General features: G+C 48.7%; 1 protein-coding gene across 4 annotated transcripts in view; it reads left to right on the top strand.

Annotated features, from left to right (window-relative positions):
* LOC140385326 (activin receptor type-1-like) overlaps positions 1 to 22,029 on the top strand; it is a 310,011-nt gene that overhangs the window by 189,265 nt on the left and 98,717 nt on the right. For 2 of the 4 annotated variants that reach the window (XM_072467386.1, XM_072467385.1), the window contains exon 3: positions 13,820 to 14,074. The exons of 1 other annotated variant lie outside the window; for it this stretch is intronic. In XM_072467386.1, the coding sequence (XP_072323487.1) occupies positions 13,820 to 14,074 (255 nt within the window). Of the gene's footprint in view, positions 1 to 4,139; positions 4,959 to 13,819; positions 14,075 to 22,029 lie in introns of those variants that run through there. One more of the 4 variants, XM_072467387.1, reaches the window with a different exon arrangement.

Below are 22,029 nucleotides of genomic sequence, written 5' to 3'. Positions count from 1 at the left end.
TTCCGAAGACTACTCCCCTACCAATTCCTAAGCTTTGTTTGATTCGTCACTACTTTGAAGCAGCTCGGACTGCTACCTTTGCTTAAGGAGGTTTCACTCGACTGAAGATTCTGAAGGCTTATTTGTGAATTGTTGAAATCAAGAGTGATCAACCCCAGTCAATATGAAACAGCACTATGGGCTGGATTCTCTAGTGCCCCAGCCGCGTGTTCCTCAGTGGCGTGCCCTCGCCAGCAGCAGGATTCTCCGTTCCTGCCACCAGCCAATGGGATTTCCCATTGTGGCCACCCCACACCGCCGGAAAACCCACGGGTGTGGGTGCGCTGTTGGAGAAAAGGAGAATCCCGCTGGTGGAGAATTTACTCCAATGACATTCAATTTTCTTTGAAGAAGTCGATGAACGGCTGCCACCTCCGGGCGAACCCCTGAGTTGATCCCCTCAAGGCAAACGTGATTTTTTTTCCAGGCTGAGAAACCCTGCCATACCGCTGACCCACACTCCTGCCTTCGGGGGCTCTGAGTCCCTCGACCCCAGCAAAATCCGTCTCCGGGCCACCAGAGAGGAGAAGGCCAGGACATCGCCCTCCCCCCCCCTCTCCCGACCCCCGGATCTTCCAATACTCCAAATATTGCCAGTTCTGAATTCGGGGTTACCCTCCCCTCCAGGAATTCTGACATAACATCCACGAATCTCTGCCAGAATCCCCTCAATTTCGGACATGCCCAGAACATATGTACATGGTTAGCCGGACTACCCCCACACCGCCCACATCTGTCCTCTACCTCCTCAAAGAACCTGCTCATCCGGGCTGCCGTCATGTGGGCCCTGTCGACCACCTTGAACTGGATCAGGCTAAGTCTGGCACAGGACGACGATGAGTTGATTCTCCAAGGCTTTTTCCCACAGTTCAATTTCCAGCTCTCCTCCCAGCTCCTCTTCCCACTTCCTCTTCACTTCTCTGATAGGGGCTCCTTTCCACTCCATCAACTCCTTAAATATCTCCGAAACTCTCCCCTCTCCCTCTCCAACCCCAGTTTTTGACATCACCTTATCCTGTAGTCCCCTCAGGGGGAAGCGAGCCGCCCCCCCCCCCCCCCCCCCGCCCCCCAGGGGGGCAAACCGGTGGTTATCGCACTGAAGAGAAATTACATGACTGAAAGGAGAAAATGGTTTCAGAAAACCCCTCATGCAGTCTACGGCTATGTTCCCCAGCAATCATTTGTCGATTTGTACTCCCAACTGTTAGCCATGATGTGGAGATGCCGGCATTGGACTGGGGTGGGCACCGTAAGAAGTCTTACCACACCAGGTTAACACCAGGTTAAAGTCCAACAGGTTTGTTTCGAATCACTATCTTTTGGAGCACTGCTCCTTCCTCAGGTGTGCTCCGAAAGCTAGTGATTAGAAACAAACCTGTTGGACTTTAATCTGGTGTTGTAAGACTTCTTACTGTGGAAAAATGTTGGACGAGATATTGCTGATCATGAAATTTCCAAAAGTTTTATTAGGGCTATGTGTGCATTTGTTCAAAGATGTAAATTATCTGGAAGAATTGATTCCGTGTTATTGGCTCAGTTTGAAAAGGAGTGTTCTAATTGGAGGAAAATGCTGAGAGGTGTTGTCAAACTGTTGTCTTCTTTGGGACTACCTCGAAGAGGACATGATGAGTCATCAGTGTCAAGTTGAAGAGATAATTTTTTAGCCTACCTTGAATATCTCCGTGAATTTGATGAGCTTCTCAAAGAGCATTTGCAAAATTATCAATATTGTGGCTCAAGGAAGACCAACATTTTAACACACAGAACCTACGATGACTTCATCACCGTAATGGCAGAGCAGCTCAGAAGTCAAAGATGCCAAATACTATTCCATAAGAGTTAATTCAACACCAGATGTGAGTCATGTGGACCAATTAACATTAATTTTAAGATATGTAACCAGGGATGGTGAAGTTGTAAAGCAGTTTCTCTGTTTTGTCCAGCTACAATCTCTCACATCTGAGAGCCTGGAGGCAACGGTTTCGGATATAATTTCAAGTGTAGGTTTGGACAAAAAAAAATTATCGTGGGCAGAGCTTCAATAATGCCGCAGATATGACAGGAAAATATTCAGGTCTGCAAGTAAGCCCCTATGCATTATTCGTCCCTTGTTCCAATCACTCCATGAATTTAATTTGCAACGCAGCTGAATCATTCAAAATTTGTATGCCTCGGTTTCCAAGCACCGGTGGAATATGCTGCAAATTACACTTGGAGCAGGCACATGGAAAACATTTGACGGTCGAAACAATTTGTGACACCAGGGTGGGCCGCTCGTGCAGATGCTGTTTCAACTTTGAACCTGAACTGTGTCGATATAAAAGAATGCTTATCAAACATAGCCACATCAAATTCAGAGAAACCTCGTGTCAAAGCTGAAGCAAAATCTATATCAGAGAAACGTATGAAATTGCTGTTTTATGGAATCATTAAAGAATTAATGCTGTCAGTAAATCGCTGCAAAATGTTGAAACAACTTTGTCGAATACTTCAAAATAGTTAGCCTTGGTGATTGGAGACAGCATGGTTTTGTGAGTGGAAAATCATGTCTCACAAATTTGATTGAGTTTTTAAAAGGGGTAACCAAGAAGGCAGTCGACGTTGTCTATATGGACTTTAGCATGTGGGAGGTTGTTGCATAAGGTTAAATCTCATGGGATCCAGAGTGAGATAGCCAATTGGATACAAAAATGATGGACAACAGAAGACAAAGAGTGGTTGAAGAGAGTTGTTTTTCAAACTGGAGGCCTGTGACCAATGATGTGCCTCAGGGATGAGTGCTGAGTCCACTATTTGTTATTTATATTCATGGTTTGGATGAGAATTTAGGAGGCATCGTTAGTAAGTTTGCAGATGACACCAAGATTGTGGCATAGTGGACGGTGAAGAAGGTTATCTAGGCATCTTGATCAATTGGGTCAGTCAGCCGATGAATTGCAGATGGAGATTAATTTAGATAAATGTGAGGTGATGCATTTTGGTAGATCAAATCAGCGCAGGACCTACTCAGTTAACGGTAGGGAGTTGGGGAGAGTTATAGAACAAAGAGATCTAGGAGTACAGGTTCATAGCTCCTTGAAAGTGGACACAGGTGGACAGTGGTGAAAAAGGCATTCGGCAAGCTTGGGTTCATTGGTCAGAACATTGAATACAGGAGTTGGGACGTCTTGCTGAAGTTGTACAAGACATTAGTAAGGCCACACTTGGGATACTGTGTACAGTTCTGGTCACCCTATTATAGAAAGGATATTATTAAACTAGAAAGAGTTTATAAAAGATTTACTAGGATGCTAACAGGGCTTGATGGATTGGGAGTATAAGAGGAGGCTGGATAGACTGAGACTTTTTTCCCTGGAGTGTAGGCGTCTTGGGGGTAATCTTATCGAGGTCTACCAAATAATGAGGGGCATAGATAGATATGGTACATAGTCAATATCTTTTCTCAAAGATAGGGGAGTCTAAAACTAGAGGGCATAGGTTTAAGGTGAGGGGGGAGAGATACAAAAGGGTCCAGAGGGACAATCTTTTCACACAGAGGGTGGTGAGTGTCTGGAATGAGCTGCCAGAAGCAGTAGTAGAGCCGGGTACAATTTTGTCTTTTAAAAAAACATTTAGACAGTTAAATGGGAAAGATGGGCATAGAGGGATACGGGCCAAATGTGGGCAAATGTGATTAGCTTAATGGTAAAAACTGGGCAGCATGGAAAGATTGGGCTGAAGGGCCTGTTTTCATGCTGTTAACCTCTATGACTAACCAGAAGTTTTGTCAATAAAGTTGGAAATGACTAAACCTTAGTGGAAGCAGAGGCACGAACATTAACAAAGAATACAGGTCCCTCTGATGATGAGAAGCGTACAAGGCACAGGAAATCATTTTTTCATGAAACTAGAGACAATGAAGTCACTTTAAAAGGGAAAGAGAACAACATCATCGAGACTGTCTGTGTTATTTGTGACACAGTAATGGTGCAATTGCAGTGCAGAGGTGAATCTCTGAAGAAGACTGCTGAATTATTTTGTGTGCTTTTTGACAAAGGTTTGGAGGAGATGCGAAGAGCCACTGCAGTAAGAGGTTAATTGAATTCTACCAGGAGGACGCAAATCACTTTGAAGATGAAGTGAAACAATTCATTCATTTAATCGATAATGATGAGCTCTGTGCTTCGTGATCACCCGCTGATTTGTACAGACTTGTACATGATGGTTTGCAGGCAACTCTTTCAAATGTGGAAACCATTCTGAATATCAAGAATACCTGTTTCAAATGCTTCCAGTGAACATTCTTCCTCTGTAATGAAAAGAGTGATACATTATATGCCAAGTATGATGAGTCAGGAATATTGAACAAATTCAGCAATACTGACAGTTGAAAATACATCCTTACAAGATTTTACCGATGATAATATGATTGATGATTTTGTGAAGACAAAAGGCAGAAGAAAAGCTATCTAAGTTGCCATGGATTGCAAACAACTGACAAAGCGAGTAAATCTAAAAAATCTGTCCCTCCACCATGTTGCCCAGTCTAAATTCTGTTCTTCAAGACACAACATATGTTGGTCTGATATACTGGCTGGTAGTCACATACAGATATAACCACTGAGTAACCACCACCCCCATCGCTCTTTACTGGCCTTCAGAAAGTCTCTTCTTACTCCTCTGGACAATTAAAGGACGGAATCCTGCCAAGCAGTTGCCCGCAAAGCCACTGATATTAGACTTGGACTGGACACTCCACTTCATTGAAGTATTTGATTCTGCACTGGACTTTTACTGGCTTGTTCTGTCCTGCATTGGCCTGCGCTGTGCTGTAGTCGGCTGATTTCTTCATCCTGTTGCTCATCAGCCAGTTATTGTTTTACTTACCTGAAGGCACGGAGATCGCAACATTGACCATCTCTACCACCATGCCGAAATAGGTGGGCTTGGATTTTAATTTACAAATTACAGTACAAGCTTATTGTTTTCATAAGTTAAAGAGCACTGCAGTCTGTCAAACAAGTGATTTTGGGTTTCCATGCCTTGCGTTGTGTAAGCAGAGGGTGGGCAGGGTCAAGAGGGCATTGATGTCATTGGGGGTGGGCTGCTAAGTCACCAGCGGGCGGGTGTGAGGTGGAGAGAGAGCGCGGGGCCCAAAAAGTGTAAGTCCACCTCTGCTTATAATTTAATAGCACAGCCCTCCCTCCACATTGCCTGCTTTATGAAATTCAGATTTTGTCCGCTTCTGATCTACATAATTTTGTTCAAAGGAGAGGGCGGTTGGGGGGTGAAGCCCACAAAAAATCAAATTGAAATCATAAGATAAGAAGTAGGAACGGGACTAGACCATTTTTGCCCTTCAAGTTTGTTTTATCATTCAGTAAGGCCATGGCTGGTCTTCTCATAGATACATAGAAGATAGGAGCAGGAGGAGGACTTTTGGCCCTTCGAGCCTGCTCCGCCATTCATCACGATCATGGCTGATCATCCAACTCAATAGCCTAATCCTCCTTTCTCCCCATAGCCTTTGATCCCATTCTCCCCAAATGCTATATCTAGCTGCCTCTTGAATATATTCAAAGTTTTAGCATCAACTACTTCCTGTGGTGATGAATTCCACAGGCTCACCATTCTTTGTGTGAAGAAGTGTCTCCTCATCTCTGTCCAAAATGGTTTGCCCTGAATCCTCAGACTGTGACCCCTGGTTCTGGTCACACCCATCATTGGTAACATCTACCCTGTCTCGTCCTGTTAGAATTTTATAAGTCTCGATGCGATCCCCCCTCATTCTTCTGAACTCCAGAGAGAACAATCCTAACTTAGTCAATCTCTCCTCCTATGACAGTCCTGCCATCCCTGGAATCAGTCTGGTAAATCCTCGCTGCACTCCCTCTAAAGCAAGAATGTCCTTCCTCAGAAATTGAGACCAAAACTGCACACACTATTCTAGGTGTGGCCTCATCAAGGCCCTGCATAATTGCAGCAACACATCCCTGATTCTGTGCTCAAAACCTCTCGCAATTAAGGCCAACATACCATTAGCCGTCTTTACCGCTTGCTGCACCTGCATGCTTACCTTCAGCAACTGGTGCACAAGGTCACCCAGGTCCTGCTGCGCACACCCCTCTCCCAATTTACAACCATTCAGGTAGTAATCTGCCTTTCTGTTTTTGCTTCCAAAGTGAATAACCTCACACTTATCCAAATTATACTGCATCTGCCATTGATTTGCCCACTCGCCCAACCTGTCCAGATCATGCTTGTCACAGTTCACCCTCCCACCCAACTTGGTATCATCTGCAAACTTTGAGGTGTTACATTTTGTTCCCTCATCCAAATCATTTATATTGTGATTAGCTGGGGTCCCAGCAACGATCCCTGTGGTACCCCACTAGTTACTGCCTGCCAATTTGAAAAGGACCCATTAATCCCTACTCTTTGTTTCCTCTCTGCCAACCAGTTTTCTATCCATCTCAATACACTTCCCCAAATCCCATGCGCTTTAATTTTGCAGAATAATCTCTCATGCGGGAATTCTGAAAGTCCAGGTATACCACATCGACTGGAGCCCCCTTGTCAACTGTACTGGTTACATCATCAAAGAATTCCAACAGATTTGTCAAGCATGATTTACCCTTCATAAATCCATGCTGACTCTGACTGATCCTGCCACTGCTTTCTAAATGTTCCGCTATAAAGTCCTTCACAATGGATTCAGGAATTTTCCCCACTACCAATGTTAGGCTGACTGGTCTATAATTCCCTGCTTTCTCTCTACCTCCCTTTTTCAATATTGGAGTGACATTAGCTACCCACTAATCTGCAGGGACTGTTCCAGAGTCTGTAGAATCCCAAAAGCTGACCACCAATACATCCCCTATCTCTAGAGCCACCTCCTTAAGCACTCTGGGGTGCAGATTATCAGGCCCTGGGGATTTACCCACCTTCAATCCCATCAATTTTCCCAGCACCATTTCTCAACCAATATTGGTCTCCCTCAATTCTTACCTCTCACTAACCTTTCATTCTCCAACATGTCTGATATCTGATTTGTGTCCTCTTTCGCGAAGACAGAACCAAAGTTTGTATTCAAATGCTCAGCCATTTCTTTGTCCCTTATTATGCATTTTCCTGTTTCTGTCTGTAGGGAGCCTACATTTGTCTTTACCAATCTCTTTCTCTTCACATATATATACAAAACTGTTAGTGTCAGTCTTGATGTTCCCTGCAAGCTTACTTTCGTACTGTATTTTCCCCTTCTTAATCAATCCCTTGGTCCTTCTTTGCTGAATTCTAAACTGCTCTCAGTCCTCAGACCTATTATTTTTGTTGGCCAATCTGTATGCTTCTTCCTTGGATCGGATACTATTTCTAATTTCCTTTGTAAGCCATGGATTGGCCCTCTTACCCATTTTGGTTTTGTGCCAAATAGGAATGAACAGTTGCTGCAGTTCCCCCATGTGTTCCTTGAATGTTTGCCATTGTCTATCCACTGCCACCCCTTTAAGTAACTCTCCCCAATCTATCAAGGCCAACTCATGCCTTATAACTTCATAGTTTCCTTTATTAAGATTCAGCACCCTAGTCTCCGAATCAACTACTTCACCCTCCATCTTGATAAAAAATTCTGTCATGTTATGATCAGTCATCCCCAAGGGGTTTCGCACAGCCAGATTGGCAATGATTACCTTTTCATTACACAGTACCCAGTCTCAGATGGCCTACTCTCTAGTTGGTTCCTCCACATATTGGTCAAGAAAACCATCCCCTATACACTCCAGAAATTCCTCCTCTACGGCACTGTGGCTAATTTGATTTGCCCAATCTCTGTGAAGATTAAAACCACCCATTAGCAGCGATACACCCTTGTAACATACATGTCTAATTTTATGTTTAATGCCATTCCCAGCATCACCACTGGAGTTTGGGGATCTACATATGACACCCACTAATGTTTTTTGCCCCTTGGTATTTCTCAACTCTACCCACACAGACTCCACATTATCAGAACTAATATCCTTTCTCAGTAATTTCCTCTTTAACCTCAGTACCACACCACCACCTTTTCTTTTATGCCTGTCCTTCCAAAATACTGAATATCCTGGGACATTCAGTTCCATCCCTGGTCACCCTGCAGCCATGTCTCCGTAATCCCAATTATGTCGTACCCATTTAGATCTATCTGCGCGATTAATTCATCCACATTATTGCAAATACTCTGTGCATTAAGGCTCAGAGCCTTTAAGTTTGTCTTTTTCACATTGTTTGTCTTGCTCGTAATATTTTTCTCTTTTGCCCTGTTTGAATTTTGCCATTGGTTTCTCCACCGATCACTTCTCTACCTTTTGTTTTTATCCTTGCTCCCTCTTTCTCTGACTCCTTTCATAGGTTTCCACCTCCTTGGCATATTAGTTTAAACCCTCCCCAACCGCTTTAAGACATCAGTCCCAGCCCTGCCCAGGTGTGACCCGTCCAGTTTGTACAGGTCCCACCTCCCCCAGAACCAGTCCCGATGGCCCAGGAATTAGAAACCCTCCCCTGACACCGGTAGTAATCCTGAGATCACCATCTATGAGGTCTGATTTCTTAGCTTCCTTCCTAGCTCCCTGTATTCTGCTTTTAGGACCTCAAATCCGCCTTCCTACACTATCCTCATATTCCTGACATCCAAAAAATCTTATCGATCTTTGTGTGGAATATATTCAATGGCTGCACATTCACAAAACAGTAAGAGCAAAGTAACCAAACTGAGAAGTGCAGCTAGAGTGAATTGTAAATTCTTCAGAAGAGGAAAGAAATTATTCCCTCCTGGTGTATAGTTATTTGTTCTTTGATGTGTAAGACGCTGGCAGGAAAAGATTGCAATTACTTGTCACCCAAAGGTGTAAAGAGTCAACCACGGTGGGGGGAATCTGTAGTCATGTGTCACCTGACCGAGAAGGGTTAACAGAAGCCCTTCTCCGAAGATTATCAGTGAAGCAGTTTTATAATTTGGCCAATTGGTGCCCAGTAGAAGTTGACACCATGATGGAATAAATGCAATGTTCAAAACTGGCATTTAAAGTTGCATGTCTCAAAAAAGAAATTGCGCCATTCATCACAGGGCACAGCAACCTCATGGTTACAGATATCTGACCAGCAATGCAATAGTTGCAAATTCAAATCCAACCATGGCCATTGGGAAACTAAATTTAATGAATTAAATGTGGGATAGATAGTGCGAAAAGCTGCCAAATTATAAAACTGTTTTACTAATAAGCTTTGCCCGTCTGCATCAACCCAATGCATTTCCTAATTTCCTCTGGACTCAACGGAGATCCCAACTCTTCCCACCTCACCCTCTCCACCACTGGGATGGAAAACCCATCCAAAAAATCTCTGGCGGGGTCTCCGATCCATAGAGATCCCGATAAAACACTTCAAATGCCGCGTTGACCTGAGGCGGGGCAGAAACCAGGCTGCCACCTGAGTCTCGTAGCTATACGATCTCCCAGGAAGCCGCTTGCCCACGTTCACCTCTCGAACGTCACAGCTGACCTATTAATAATTCCTTACCCCTTGAGAATTCAAATTGTGTCAGCAGCTTTTTCCTGCTTTCCAGCAACTTAGGGGTTGGGGCAATTGAGCATTATTGGTCCAACTTCAGGATGGAGTCCATCAGCCTCCTACGCTCCTCCCTCGCTGTCTTTTCCATGTGCACTTTGTCGGAAATTATCTCCCCTCTTATAAACACCTAAGGGCTACCCACAGAGTGGAAGGTGGGATAGACACACTTTTTTAAAAATATATTTTTATTAAAGTTTTACATTTTTACACTGTACATTCATTAAAGATGGATGAGACGGTTACAATTTACAAGTTTTTTTTTTTTGGTGTTCAGGGTCCTTTCCTTGGCTCTCACCATGGCTGGTTGTTTGGTGTTTATACATGTGCTCTGCCTTCCTTACCCCTCCCAGTCGCTTGTCTTCCCCTCCCTTCTCCTCTTCCCATCCTGTTGTCAGCCTGCTTTTGCAGGTTCCCTTTTGTGTGGCCTTGTGTTGGGCCCTCTGGTCCCTGTGTTGTAGCCTCCCCCTTGTTATTTCCTCTGGTGTTCCGCGCCCCCCCCATTTCTGTCTGCTTCCTGTGGAACGATGACTCATGTGCACCCCCACCCCCCACACGCACACACCCACTCCCCTGGCTCTATTGGTTGTTGGGTTCGAACAGGTTGGTGAATGGCCCCCAAGCTTTGTGGAAGCCATCCTAGTTCTGGCAGGTCTAATACCCCAAAGACTGCCACTCTTGGGCATGGCTCCACCCTCACCTCCACAGCCTTGGACATTGTCTCAAAGAAGGCTGTCCAAGACCCAACAAGTCTGGGGCAGGTCCAGATCATGTCGGCGTGGTTGACCGGGAAAGCTTTTGACTTGCACATGTCCGCTGGTCTGACCCCGTGTAAAAGTCCCTAACCGTCAGTCTCCCCTCCATCCTGTCTCCACCTCTTAAAGGTGGCGTCGAGCATGCTGCTGGAAACCTGTGGTTTTTGCAGCTGGGGGCCATGGTGGACACCTTGGTCAGACCGAAGTCCTGCCTCATCTGGCTTCAGGTTTCTCGGGGTTGCAGGGCGAGAGCCCGTGCAAATATTTTGCAAAAGTCTGCTGGGAACCTATTGGTCCCGGCACCGTACCCGCCTGCATGACGTCGATGCTCTCCATGACCTCCTCCCAGTCCTATTGGTGCTTCCAGCTCCCTCCATCTATCGTCCCCCACGACTGGCCTATCCAGTCCATCGAGGAACTGTTTCATCCCCGAGTCCTTGTCGGGGGGCTCTGAGTTGTGCAGTGCCTAATAGAAGAGCTTGAATGCTTTGTTAACCTTTTTTGTTTCGGCTACCAGTCTGCCTCTGTTGTCCTTTACCTGGTGTATTTCCCTTGTGGCTGTCTGCTTTCTCAGCTGGTGAGCAAACAGGCGGCTAGCCTTCTCTCGGTGTGCATAAAAGGTCCCCCGTGCCTGGCGAAGTTGGTACGCTGCTTTCCTGGTGCATAGGTTAAATTACATTTGTAGTTTTGTCTAATTCTGCCAGACGCTCTCCGATCGGGGCTTCAGAGTACCCATATGTCGTCCTCCAGTATGGAGTCGATCAGTTGTTGCCTAGCCGCCCTCTCTTCCCTATCTCTGAGCCTTGGAGGCAATACTTTCCCCTCCTAATCACAGCCTTCAGTGCCTCCCAGAACGTGGAAGGTGAGACTGCCCCGTTCCGGGTTGTTCGTAACATACTTGCCTATGGCCTGTGATGTTTTCTGGCAGAAGACCTTGTCAGCCAAGAGGGCCGTGTCCAACCTCCATGTGGGACGTTGGGCGCGGCCCAACAACCTCACATCCATGTAATGTGGAGCGTTGTCGGAGATTATGATCGCGGAGTATTCCGCTCTGACTATTTCTGGAAGCACCGATTTCTCCACTGCAAAGAAGTCGATGTGGGTGTAGACCTTGTGTAATGGTGAGAAAAAGGAGAATTCCTTCTCACCTGGGTGTATGAACCACCCCATGGGTTCACCGCTCCCATCTGCTCCATGAACATTCCCAGTTCTCTAGCCATGCCTGTCATTTTCCCCTTTCTAGAACATAGAAAAATGCAGCACAGAACAGGCCCTTCAGCCCACGATGTGCCGAACCTTTGTCCTCGATTAATCATAGATTATCATTGAATTTACAGTGCAGAAGGAGGCCATTCGGCCCATTGAGTCTGCACCAGCTCTTGGAAAGAGCACCCTACCCAAAGTCAACACCTCCACCCAACACTAAGGGCAATTTTGGACAGTAAGGGCAATTTATCATGGCCAATCCACCTAACCTGCACATCTTTGGACTGTGGGAGGAAACCGGATTTCTGGGTTTGATCTGCCCGTCAAGGGGTCCTGTACACAGTTAAAGTACCCCCCACCCCCCGTGATCAGTCGGTGCATATCTATGTCAGGGATTTCCATCATGATCTTCTTTATAAATTCCATGTTGTCCCAGTTGGGAGCATACACGTTCACCAGGACTACAGGTGCCCCATCTAGGACACCGCTGACTATGATGTGTCCCATCCCCCCTTGATCCGTAACCGTCTTTATCACCGTGAACACAGTCCTCTCGCTTATCAAAACTGCTAACCCCTAGTTCTCGTCCTGGAGCAGGAATTGAAAGTCTGTCCCCCCGCAGCCCTGCCATACCCGAAGTCGGCCCTTCTCCCTTGTGTGTGTCTCTTGGAGGAAGACTATGTCGGCTTTCATACTTTTCCGGTAGTAGAAGATTCTGGATCTTTTCACTGGGCCATTAAGTCCCCTATAATTCCAACTGACTATCCTGGCAGGTGGTTTCTGTTCTAGCTTCCCCCCCCCCCCCTTCCTGTGATCAACCGTACTTACCTTGTGGATGAGTCCCTGCACTTCGAGGTTTCCCTTTGTTAGGGGGCCATCCAAAATGGCCGCGATCACCGTTCTCACCATGAGGCCGGGCCCCTGCGCTATGGGGTTTCCCTTCGTACAGGGGCCACCCAACATGGCCACCAACTGGGTGTATGGCATGTGGGCAAGCACCCTTTGTTTAGGGACTCTACAAAGTGGCTGCTTATGGTGCCATTTTGTTCCATCTTTCCGAACTTGACCTGCCGAAGCCAGTCTAGAGCCCTTCTCTCCCTGATCGCTGTCCTCCCTCGATGGTCTTGACTCCACCTTCTATCCCTCTCCCTGCCCTCCTGCCACCATTCCCCCCCCCCCCCCCTGCTTTCCAGCTGCACCCTCCCCCACCATCTTCCCAAACATCTCCGCCAAATACTCTGTGGGAGTTGGGCCTTCCACTGCTCTGCCAACCTCAGAATTCGGATATTTTGCTAACTGGAACAATTCTCCAAATCATTCACTTTGGCCTTCAGCGCTTTATTCGCATCGGCCATCAGAGACAACTCTGCTTCTAGAGAGGCAATCTGGTCGCTATTGCCTTGAAAGTGTCACCATGCGCTTTTACCATTTCGCTGGTCCCCTCTAATGCCAAATGAATGGGAGCCAAGGCCTCTTCCATCAATTTGCGGCAGTCCCCATCAGAACCTGCCAGTGTTTTCCAAATTCTGCCGCCAAGGTGCTAGTAAGCATCTTGGCCGATAGTGGAATGGCCTGCCTCCACCATTTTCTCCACCGAAGCCTCTGATTCAGTCGACGAACCTCAACTTTCAAGCTTTCCCCCCCTTTTTTAGGCATTTCACCTATGTAGGTACCTTCAAATAGGTTTTTAAATGAAAAAAACCCTTGAAACTAAGAGAAAAGGACTAAAAGAACACTGCCCGAGCGGGAGCAACTTCGTGCATTTCCCCTACATAATGTTACCAGAAGTCGAGCTAAGCAAAGATATGAAAAAGGTGTTAGAATGACTTCCTGAGACGACATGAAAATCCTGCACCTAAATAAAAATGTAGGAACATTTCACTGGAATTGCTGGCTAGCGTTGGAAAGGTACTTGTCAAATATGCTGGTTGTGGATGAAGTTGAGGTTTCACCAATGTGGGACATCCTAGGAGCGTACCATTACTCTTTTATTTGAATAAGGATGCTTAGATAGGTCTGCACGGACCCGGAAAGGTTTATTAACTTCACCTCTACGGTCTTTTCCCAGCAGCTAGGTTTGACCAGTTTCAGTGAATGTAATAGGAAGTATGATTCAATACTTTTTTAAGTTTACTTACACACAAAATAGTTTAAAATGTTGAATTTTATAAAGTATTGAAAAATGTTGCCTCTGGTCATTCATGATATGCAAATTTTGTCCTTTTTCTTGTGTGTAGAAGAAGACGGCACAAGTCTTCAGTGCATCTGTGAAGACCATACATGTGGGACAGAGCCTCTTTGCAACGGTCTACAGTGTTTTGCTTCAGTCACACAAAATGGAGAAGTTTCGGTGTTCCAGAAAGGTTGTCTCACTACCCGTGAGCAGGTCAAAATGTACTGCAAGGTCTCACACACTGAACGTTCTGTAGTGCAGTGCTGCAATGAAAACCTGTGCAACAGGAACATTACAGTAATGCCCCTTCACTCTCTAGGTAAGAATTGGGATGTCTTGATTCCTCTTAGCCTTGGGCTAATGAAATCAGACTTCAAAAATACATTTTTCTGGCAGGAACTCCAGATGTGTCAGAGTTTTTGATTAATGAACTGCATTACAAGTAAAACCCCGCATCATCCTGCAATGATGAGAGGAGTGTTTCACAGTTTAAAACTCCCTGAACTGCTACAAGAAGAAATTTGTGTAATTCGCAATCTTTGTGCCCGAGATTATTGAATTGAAAAATATTTTGTAAGTTGTAACTGTCTGGTTTTACAGCCATTTTAAAATTTGGGCGGTTTCTCCAGCAAGTAACCAGCATTAGATTAAGTAATGATATGAGTAGTAACAAGAATATATGAGCGTGGAATCAGTTGCAGCCAATTCATATGACTTTGTAACAGACTTTGTAAGGTTTTACAGAAGGTAGCTGAATGTGATATCTGGCACGACGCAGGTCGAAAATCCCTTATCCGAAATGCCAAGAGTGTATCGGATTTTAGAATATTTTGGATTTCACAATATACAATATACTGCGCAAGTGAGGCGTGGGTTGGGAACTGCGCTGGGGGAAAAGTGCATTTTTCGGAATTTTCTGGTTTTCGGAATTTCGATAAGGGATGCTCAACCTGTAGTGGCAAACAGCCACTAAGAATTTGTTACTTACTATTCCTCATTTCCCTTACTCTGTATCTGATCATTTTTCTCATTAATTGAAATCTGTGCAGGTTCTAAAATTATTTTTTACTACCTGTGATTTGAACTGCCAAGGTGCCCAGGTGGCATCTTGCCCGTGCTGGGGTCCGGGGGTACCCTGCCCATATGAGGTGGGGTGCTTGTGGACCCTGTAATTGGTGATTTGGGCATTGGGGGAGTCCGGAGGCTGCGGTGAGGGATCGAGAGATCCCTTCCTGCACTGGTCAGTGGAGCTCGTTAGTGTAGAAAATGAGCCTAAGTGTGGCCTTTGGTAGTGTATTCCTCGCCGAGGTCCAGAAATGAAGCAGAGTCCCATTGAAATCAAGGTCAGTCCCGGTGCTGCAAGTGCCGGGAAACAGCCAGCTAAATGCGCCCGACAGGGAACTCTGTTTTATTTCTGTGAAATCGCACCCCTTGTCTCCACTCCTGTCTGGGGTAGAGAATTTCAAAGATTAATGAGCCTTTGAGAGAAAAACAATCCTCCTCGTCTCCATCTTTTTAAAAAATATTTTTTTATTCAACAAATTTTCAACAGTTTTACAATACAAAACAGCCCCACAAAACCCTCCAGCCCACCTACCCCCTCCCCTTTAACAGTCAAAGGTCCCCACCACGCCGAGGCACAGGGTGGACAAGCTGACCTCCATCCAACAGGACCCGCCTAAGAGTGATCAGCGAGGCGAAGGCTTGCACCCGCCGGCTGGTCCGACGCCCCAAAAATGGCTTCTGGGGGACAGGGCTCCACGCCCACGTGTAAAAACCTAGAAGTGGTTGTGAACACCGCCCTCCAAAACCTTTCCAGCTTTTGGCAGGACCATGGTTTGCAGGGCCCCTCCCACATTATTCACTGACATCCTCCACCCTCTCGAGTAACCGGCTAATCCTAGACTTGGTGAGGTGGGTCCTGTACACTACCGTCAGCTGTATCAGCCCCAGTCTCGCGCACAAAGTTGAGGCATTTACCCTCTGCAACACCTCGCAGCACAGACCTTACTCCAGCACCACCCCCAACTCTTCCTCCCACTTCACCCTAACCCCCTCCATGGACACCCCATCCTCACATAAATTGCAGAGACAACCCCCTCTCCAAACCTCATGCTGACAGCACCGCCTCTGGCAACGAGGAGGCAGGCACTATCGGGAAGGTTGGGAGGATCTTCCTCGCAAAGTCCCGCACCTGCATATACCCAAAGCTTTTTCGCTTTGTGCCAGCCCAAACTTCTCACCCAACTCCTCCAAACTCGCAAATCGCCCTCCCAGAAACAAGTCCTTCATTTCCTTAATCCCCCTCTCTTCCCCTCCCTAAATCTTGCATGCACCCTCCCCGGCTCGAACCCATAATTCCCCCTGATTGGCCCACACGACCCAGCTCCCAACCTAAAATGCTGTGTAAACTGCCTCCAAACATGGTCACCACCACTGGACTCGCCGTATACTTCCATGGGGCCATCGGGAGTGGCGCTGTTGCCAGCACCCGTAACCCCGACCCTCTGCAAGAGACCGCCTCCAACGTCACCCACAGAGCCCCCTCCTCCCTGCTCCAACAATGAACCTTCTCTGCATTTGCCGCCCAATCATAATACAACAAATTTGGGAGGCTTAACACCCCCGCCTGCCGTTCCCTCTACAGTATCACCTTCCTGATTCTAGCCACTCCTCATCTGCATCTTAAATGGGAAACTTCATGTTTTGAAACTGTGGCCCTTCATTCCAGGTTGTCCCACAAGGAGAAGCATTTTCTCAACACCTACCCTGTCAAACCCCCATACATTTCAATAGATCACCTCTAATTCTTCTCAATTCCAGTGAGTACAGGCCCACACTGCTCAACCTTCCAATCTAAGACCCATCCCAGGGATCAAACTGGTGAACCTTTTCTGAACTACCTCCAATGGAAGTCCATCCTTCCTTAAATAACGAGGCCAAATCTGCAGACAGTACGCTAGCTGTCGTCTCACCAATGCAGCAAGACTCATTACTTTTATACTTCATCCCCCTTGCAATTTAGGGTTACATTCCATTTGCTTGCTAATTACTTGCTGTACCTTGCTGATTTTTGTTTGTGATTCACGTACACCCACATCTCTCTGTACAGCATTCTGCTCTCTCTCTTTCTCTCTCTCTCTCCCTGTCTCTCCATTGAAATGATATTCTACTTTTCTATTCTTCCTGCAAAAGTTGACAACCTCACATCTTTGCATGTAAAGCTCCATCTCCTACATCTGCCCATCTGCTTGTAACCTTTTGCAGACCCTGTGCCCTCACAACTTGCTTTCTTACCTATCTTTGTACCCATGATGTGGAGATGCCGGCGTTGGACTGGGGTGGACACAGTAAGAAGTCTTACAACACCAGGTTGAAGTCCAACAGGTTTGTTTCGGGTCACTAGCTTTCGGAGCATAGCTCCTTCATCAGGTGAAATGAGGATTTCACCTGAGGAAGGAGCAGGGCTCCGGGGGCTGGTGATTTGAGGCAAGCCTGTTGAACTTTAGCCTGGTGTTGTAAGACTTCTTAATCCACCTTTGTACCATTAGCAAATTTGGTTGTGGTGCAATCAAGTCTAGTCATCCAAGTTATTTATCTAGCTTGTAAACAGTTGAGGCCTCAGAACTGATCGCGACTGCACCCTTCTCGTTTGTTAGCTATGTGGAGAGGCTGAATAGACTCGGACTGTTTTCATTAGAAAGACGGAGGTTGAGGGATGACCTGATAGAGGTCTACAAGATTGAGAGGCATGGATAGAGTGGAAGGGCAGGCACTCTTTCCCAGGGTGGAGGGGTCAGTCACCAGGGGACATAGATTTAAGATCTGTGGTGGTATGTATTAGGGGTAATGTGGTACCTGTGAAGCCGAGAGGCTATTGGCTGACAGGTCCCGGGTCCTGGTTGGATCTGCCGACTTCTGGCTCCACCCTGAAGGTGGAGTATAAGAGCTCGAGCTTCTCCCCGCAGCCTCATTCTGTTGCTGAGCTGCTGGGGACAAGTCTCGCTTAATAAAGCCTAGATAGACTTTGTCGCTTCTCGTCTCGCGTATGTCATTGTGCGCTACAATTTATTAAGCAAGCTTAAAAGACTATGGAGCTCCGGATCGCCCCGGAGTGTCTGTGGATCAGCCCCATGCAGCGAACTCGGCGGCCGTATTCAAACACTGGCAAGCATGCTTCGAAGGCTACCTCCGAATCGCCCCCGTCCGGATCACGGAAGAGCAGAAAATGCAGGTCCTGCATTCGAGGGTAAGCCCGGAAATTTACTCACTAATCGAAGACGCAGAGGATTTCCCGACGGCACTCGCATTGCTGAAGGGCATATACGTTCGGCCCGTAAACCAGGTCTACGCGCGCCACCAACTCGCGACAAGACGGCAAATTCCCGGAGAATCGCTCGAATTCTACGGCGCGCTGCTGATTTTGGGACGAGGCTGCAACTGCCCGCCGGTGAATGCGATCGAACACACGGACCTGCTAATTCGTGGCGCATTCGTGGCAGGTATGAACTCTCCCCAAATCCGTCAAAGAACTTTAGAAAGAGAGTCGCTAGGACTCTCAGAGGCACGGGCCCTTGCGGCCTCCCTTGATGTGGCCTCCCAAAATGCCCGCGCCTACGGCCCCGACCGCGCGGCAACCCCTTGGGCTCCGTGGACCCCCGTCGCGACCAACTCCCCGGCAACCCCCCCCCCCCCCCCCCCCCCCCCCCCCCGCAAGCTTGCACGCTTAAAGCCTCAGACCATCCCGGGGGGGCCCGCTGCTATTTTTGCAGACAGGCGAAACACCCCCGGCAGCGCTGCCCGGCCCATGCAGCTACTTGTAAAAGCTGCGACAAAAAGGGCCATTACGCGGCAGTGTGCCGGTCCCGGGGGGTCGCCGCAATCTTCGGAGAAGAACGAGGACAGCACATCCCAAACACCCCCAACCCCCCCAGCACCCCATGTGCGACCCGCGGGCGCCGCCATTTTGGGTCCCGGGCACCACGAGGGGAGAATGGGCGCCGCCATCTTGTGACCCCCCAGCCAAGTGCGATTCATGGGGGTGCCCATTTTGTCCACCCCCGACCACGTGCGACCCATGGGGGCGGCCATTTTGTCCACCCCCGGCCGCGTGCGATTCATGGACGCCACCATCTTGGTTGACAACAAAGGACCCCAGCATCGACGGCTCCACGGGGTCCGAAGAAGACGCCGCGACACTACTACCACGACTGGCTTCGGTGACACTGGATCAATCGCGGCCCCGGACGCTCCAGACGACGACAACAACGGTGCTGGTCAACGGATACGAGACGCCATGCCTGATCGACTCCGGGAGCACTGAAAGTTTTATTCACCCAGACACGGTAAGACGCTGTTTTCTGACCATCCATCCAAGCACGCAAAAGATTTCCCTAGCTGCAGGATCCCACTCTGTGGAGATCAGAGGGTTCTGCATCGCAAACCTAACGGTGCAAGGGAGGGAGTTCAAGAACTACAGGCTCTACGTCCTGCCCCAACTCTGCGTGCCCACATTACTGGGATTAGACTTCCAGTGTAACCTTCAGAGCCTAACATTCCAATTCGGCGGCCCAATACCCCACTCACTATCTGCGGCCTCGCAACCCTCAAGGTTGAATCGCCGTCCTTGTTTGCAAACCTCACCCCGGATTGCAAACCCGTCGCCACTAGGAGCAGACGGTACAGCGCCCAGGACCGGACATTTATCCGGTCTGAAGTCCAGCGGTTGCTGAAGGAAGGCATAATCCAGGCCAGCAATAGTCCCTGGAGAGCCCAGGTGGTAGTCGTAAAGACCGGGGAGAAGCAAAGGATGGTCGTAGACTATAGTCAGACCATCAACAGGTACACGCAGCTAGATGCGTACCCTCTCCCCCGCATATCCGACATGGTCAATCGGATTGCTCAGTATAAGGTTTTTTCCACCGTGGACCTCGAGTCCGCCTACCACCAGCTCCCCATCCGCCCAGGTGACCCCAAGTACACCGCCTTCGAGGCAGACGGGCGGCTATACCACTTCCTAAGGGTCCCATTTGGCGTCACGAACGGGGTCTCGGTCTTCCAGCGGGAGATGGACCGAATGGTTGACCAGCACGGGTTGCAGGCCACGTTCCCGTACCTCGACAACGTAACCATCTGCGGCCACGATCAGCAGGACCACAACGCCAACCTCCAAAAGTTCCTTCAGACCGCAAACGCCCTGAACCTCACGTATAACAAGGAAAAATGCGTTTTTAGCACAAACCGTTTGGCCATCCTGGGATACGTAGTGCGCAATGGAGTAATAGGCCCCGACCCCGAACGCATGCGCCCCCTTATGGAATTCCCCCTCCCCACTGTTCCAAAGCCCTGAAACGTTGCCTGGGTTTCTTTTCATATTACGCCCAGTGGGCCCCCCAGTACGCAGACAAGGCCCGCCCGCTAATACAGTCCACTACCTTCCCCCTGTCGACAGAGACTCGCCAGGCCTTCAGCCGTATCAAAGCGGATATCGCAAAGGCCACTATGCGCACCATCGACGAGTCCCTCCCCTTCCAGGTCGAGAGCGACGCATCCGATGTAGCTCTGGCGGCCACCCTTAACCAAGCGGGCAGACCCATGGCCTTTTTCTCCCGGACCCTCCACGCCTCAGAAATCCGCCACTCCTCAGTGGAAAAGGAAGCCCAAGCCATATTGGAAGCTGTGCGACATTGGAGGCATTACCTGGCCGGCAGGAGATTCACTCTCCTCACCGACCAACGGTCGGTAGCCTTTATTTTCGATAATGCACAGGGGGGCAAAATTAAGAATGACAAGATCTTAAGGTGGAGGATCGAGCTCTCCACCTTTAACTATGAGATCTTGTATCGTCCCGGAAAGCTGAACGAGCCGTCGAATGCCCATCCCGCGGCACATGTGCCAACGCACAAATAGACCGCCTCCAAGCCCTCCACGAAGACCTCTGCCACCCGGTGGTCACCCGATTCTACCATTTTATAAAGTCCCGCAACCTCCCCTACTCTGTGGAGGAGGTCCGTACAGTCACCAGGAACTGCCACACCTGCGCAGAGTGCAAACCGCACCTTTTTCAGGCCGGATAGAGCGCACTTGATCAAGGCTTCCCGCCCCTTTGAACGCCTCAGTTTGGATTTCAAAGGGCCCCTCCCCTCCACCGACCGCAACGCATACTTCCTGAACGTGGTGGACGAGTACTCCCGTTTCCCCTTCGCCATCCCCTGCCCCGACATGACAGCGGCCACAGTCATTAAAGCCCTTGACACCATATTCACACTGTTCGGTTTCCCCGCGTATATCCATAGCGACAGGGGGTCCTCCTTCTTGAGCAACGATCTGCGCCAGTTCCTGCTCAGCAAGGGCATAGCCTCGAGCAGGACGACCAGCTACAACCCCCGGGGGAACGGGCAAGTAGAGAGGGAGAACGGCACGGTCTGGAAGACCGTCCTACTGGCCCTACGGTCCAGGGATCTCCCAGTTTCCCAGTGGCAGGAGGTCCTCCCGGACACTCTCCACTCCATCCGGTCGCTGCTGTGTACCACCACTAACCAAACGCCTCATGAGCGCCTCCTTGTTTTCCCCAGGAGGTCCTCCTCCGGAACTTCGCTGCCGACCTGGCTGGCGGCCCCAGGACCCATCTTGCTCCGGAAACATGTGCGGGCGCACAAATCGGACCCGTTGGTCGAGAGGGTCCACCTTCTCCACGCGAACCCGCAGTACGCCTATGTGGCGTACCCCGACGGCCGACAGGACACGGTCTCCCTGCGGGACCTGGCGCCCGCCGGCAACACACACACACCCCCGACATCGATCACCCCCTCCCTGACACCGGCGCATCCTGCGACCGCGCCCTTCCAGCGTGGATCAGTCCTCCTCCCGTGCCCGCCCAGGAGTAAAACCGGAACAAACAGCGAAACGCTCCCGGAGACGACAACGCCCGAGCAAGCACCTGCACTACCACCGGGGCTGAGGCGATCGACGAGGAAGACCAGACCGCCCGCGTGACACCAAGAAAAAGCAAGAATGTTGTAACAAAAAAAAAAAAAATTTTGCCCGTATTGTAAATAGTTCTCACAAACTTGTACATAGCCCAGTGTAGGGCTAAAGCTGTATTAACACAGTCTGAAATTTGTTCCAGGGCCAGCCTTGTAAACCCCTACCACCATGCGAACCACCACCCCGCCGGGTTCCTTTTTAACAAGGGGTGAATGTGGTGGTATGTATTAGGGGTAATGTGGTACCTGTGAAGCCGAGAGGCTATTGGCTGACAGGTCCCGGGTCCTG

Source organism: Scyliorhinus torazame, chromosome 11 (genome assembly GCF_047496885.1).
Source record: "Scyliorhinus torazame isolate Kashiwa2021f chromosome 11, sScyTor2.1, whole genome shotgun sequence".
Lineage (NCBI taxonomy): Eukaryota > Metazoa > Chordata > Chondrichthyes > Carcharhiniformes > Scyliorhinidae > Scyliorhinus > Scyliorhinus torazame.
The sequence above is the reverse complement of the archived record's forward strand: the minus strand, read 5'-3'. Positions and strand labels throughout refer to the sequence as shown.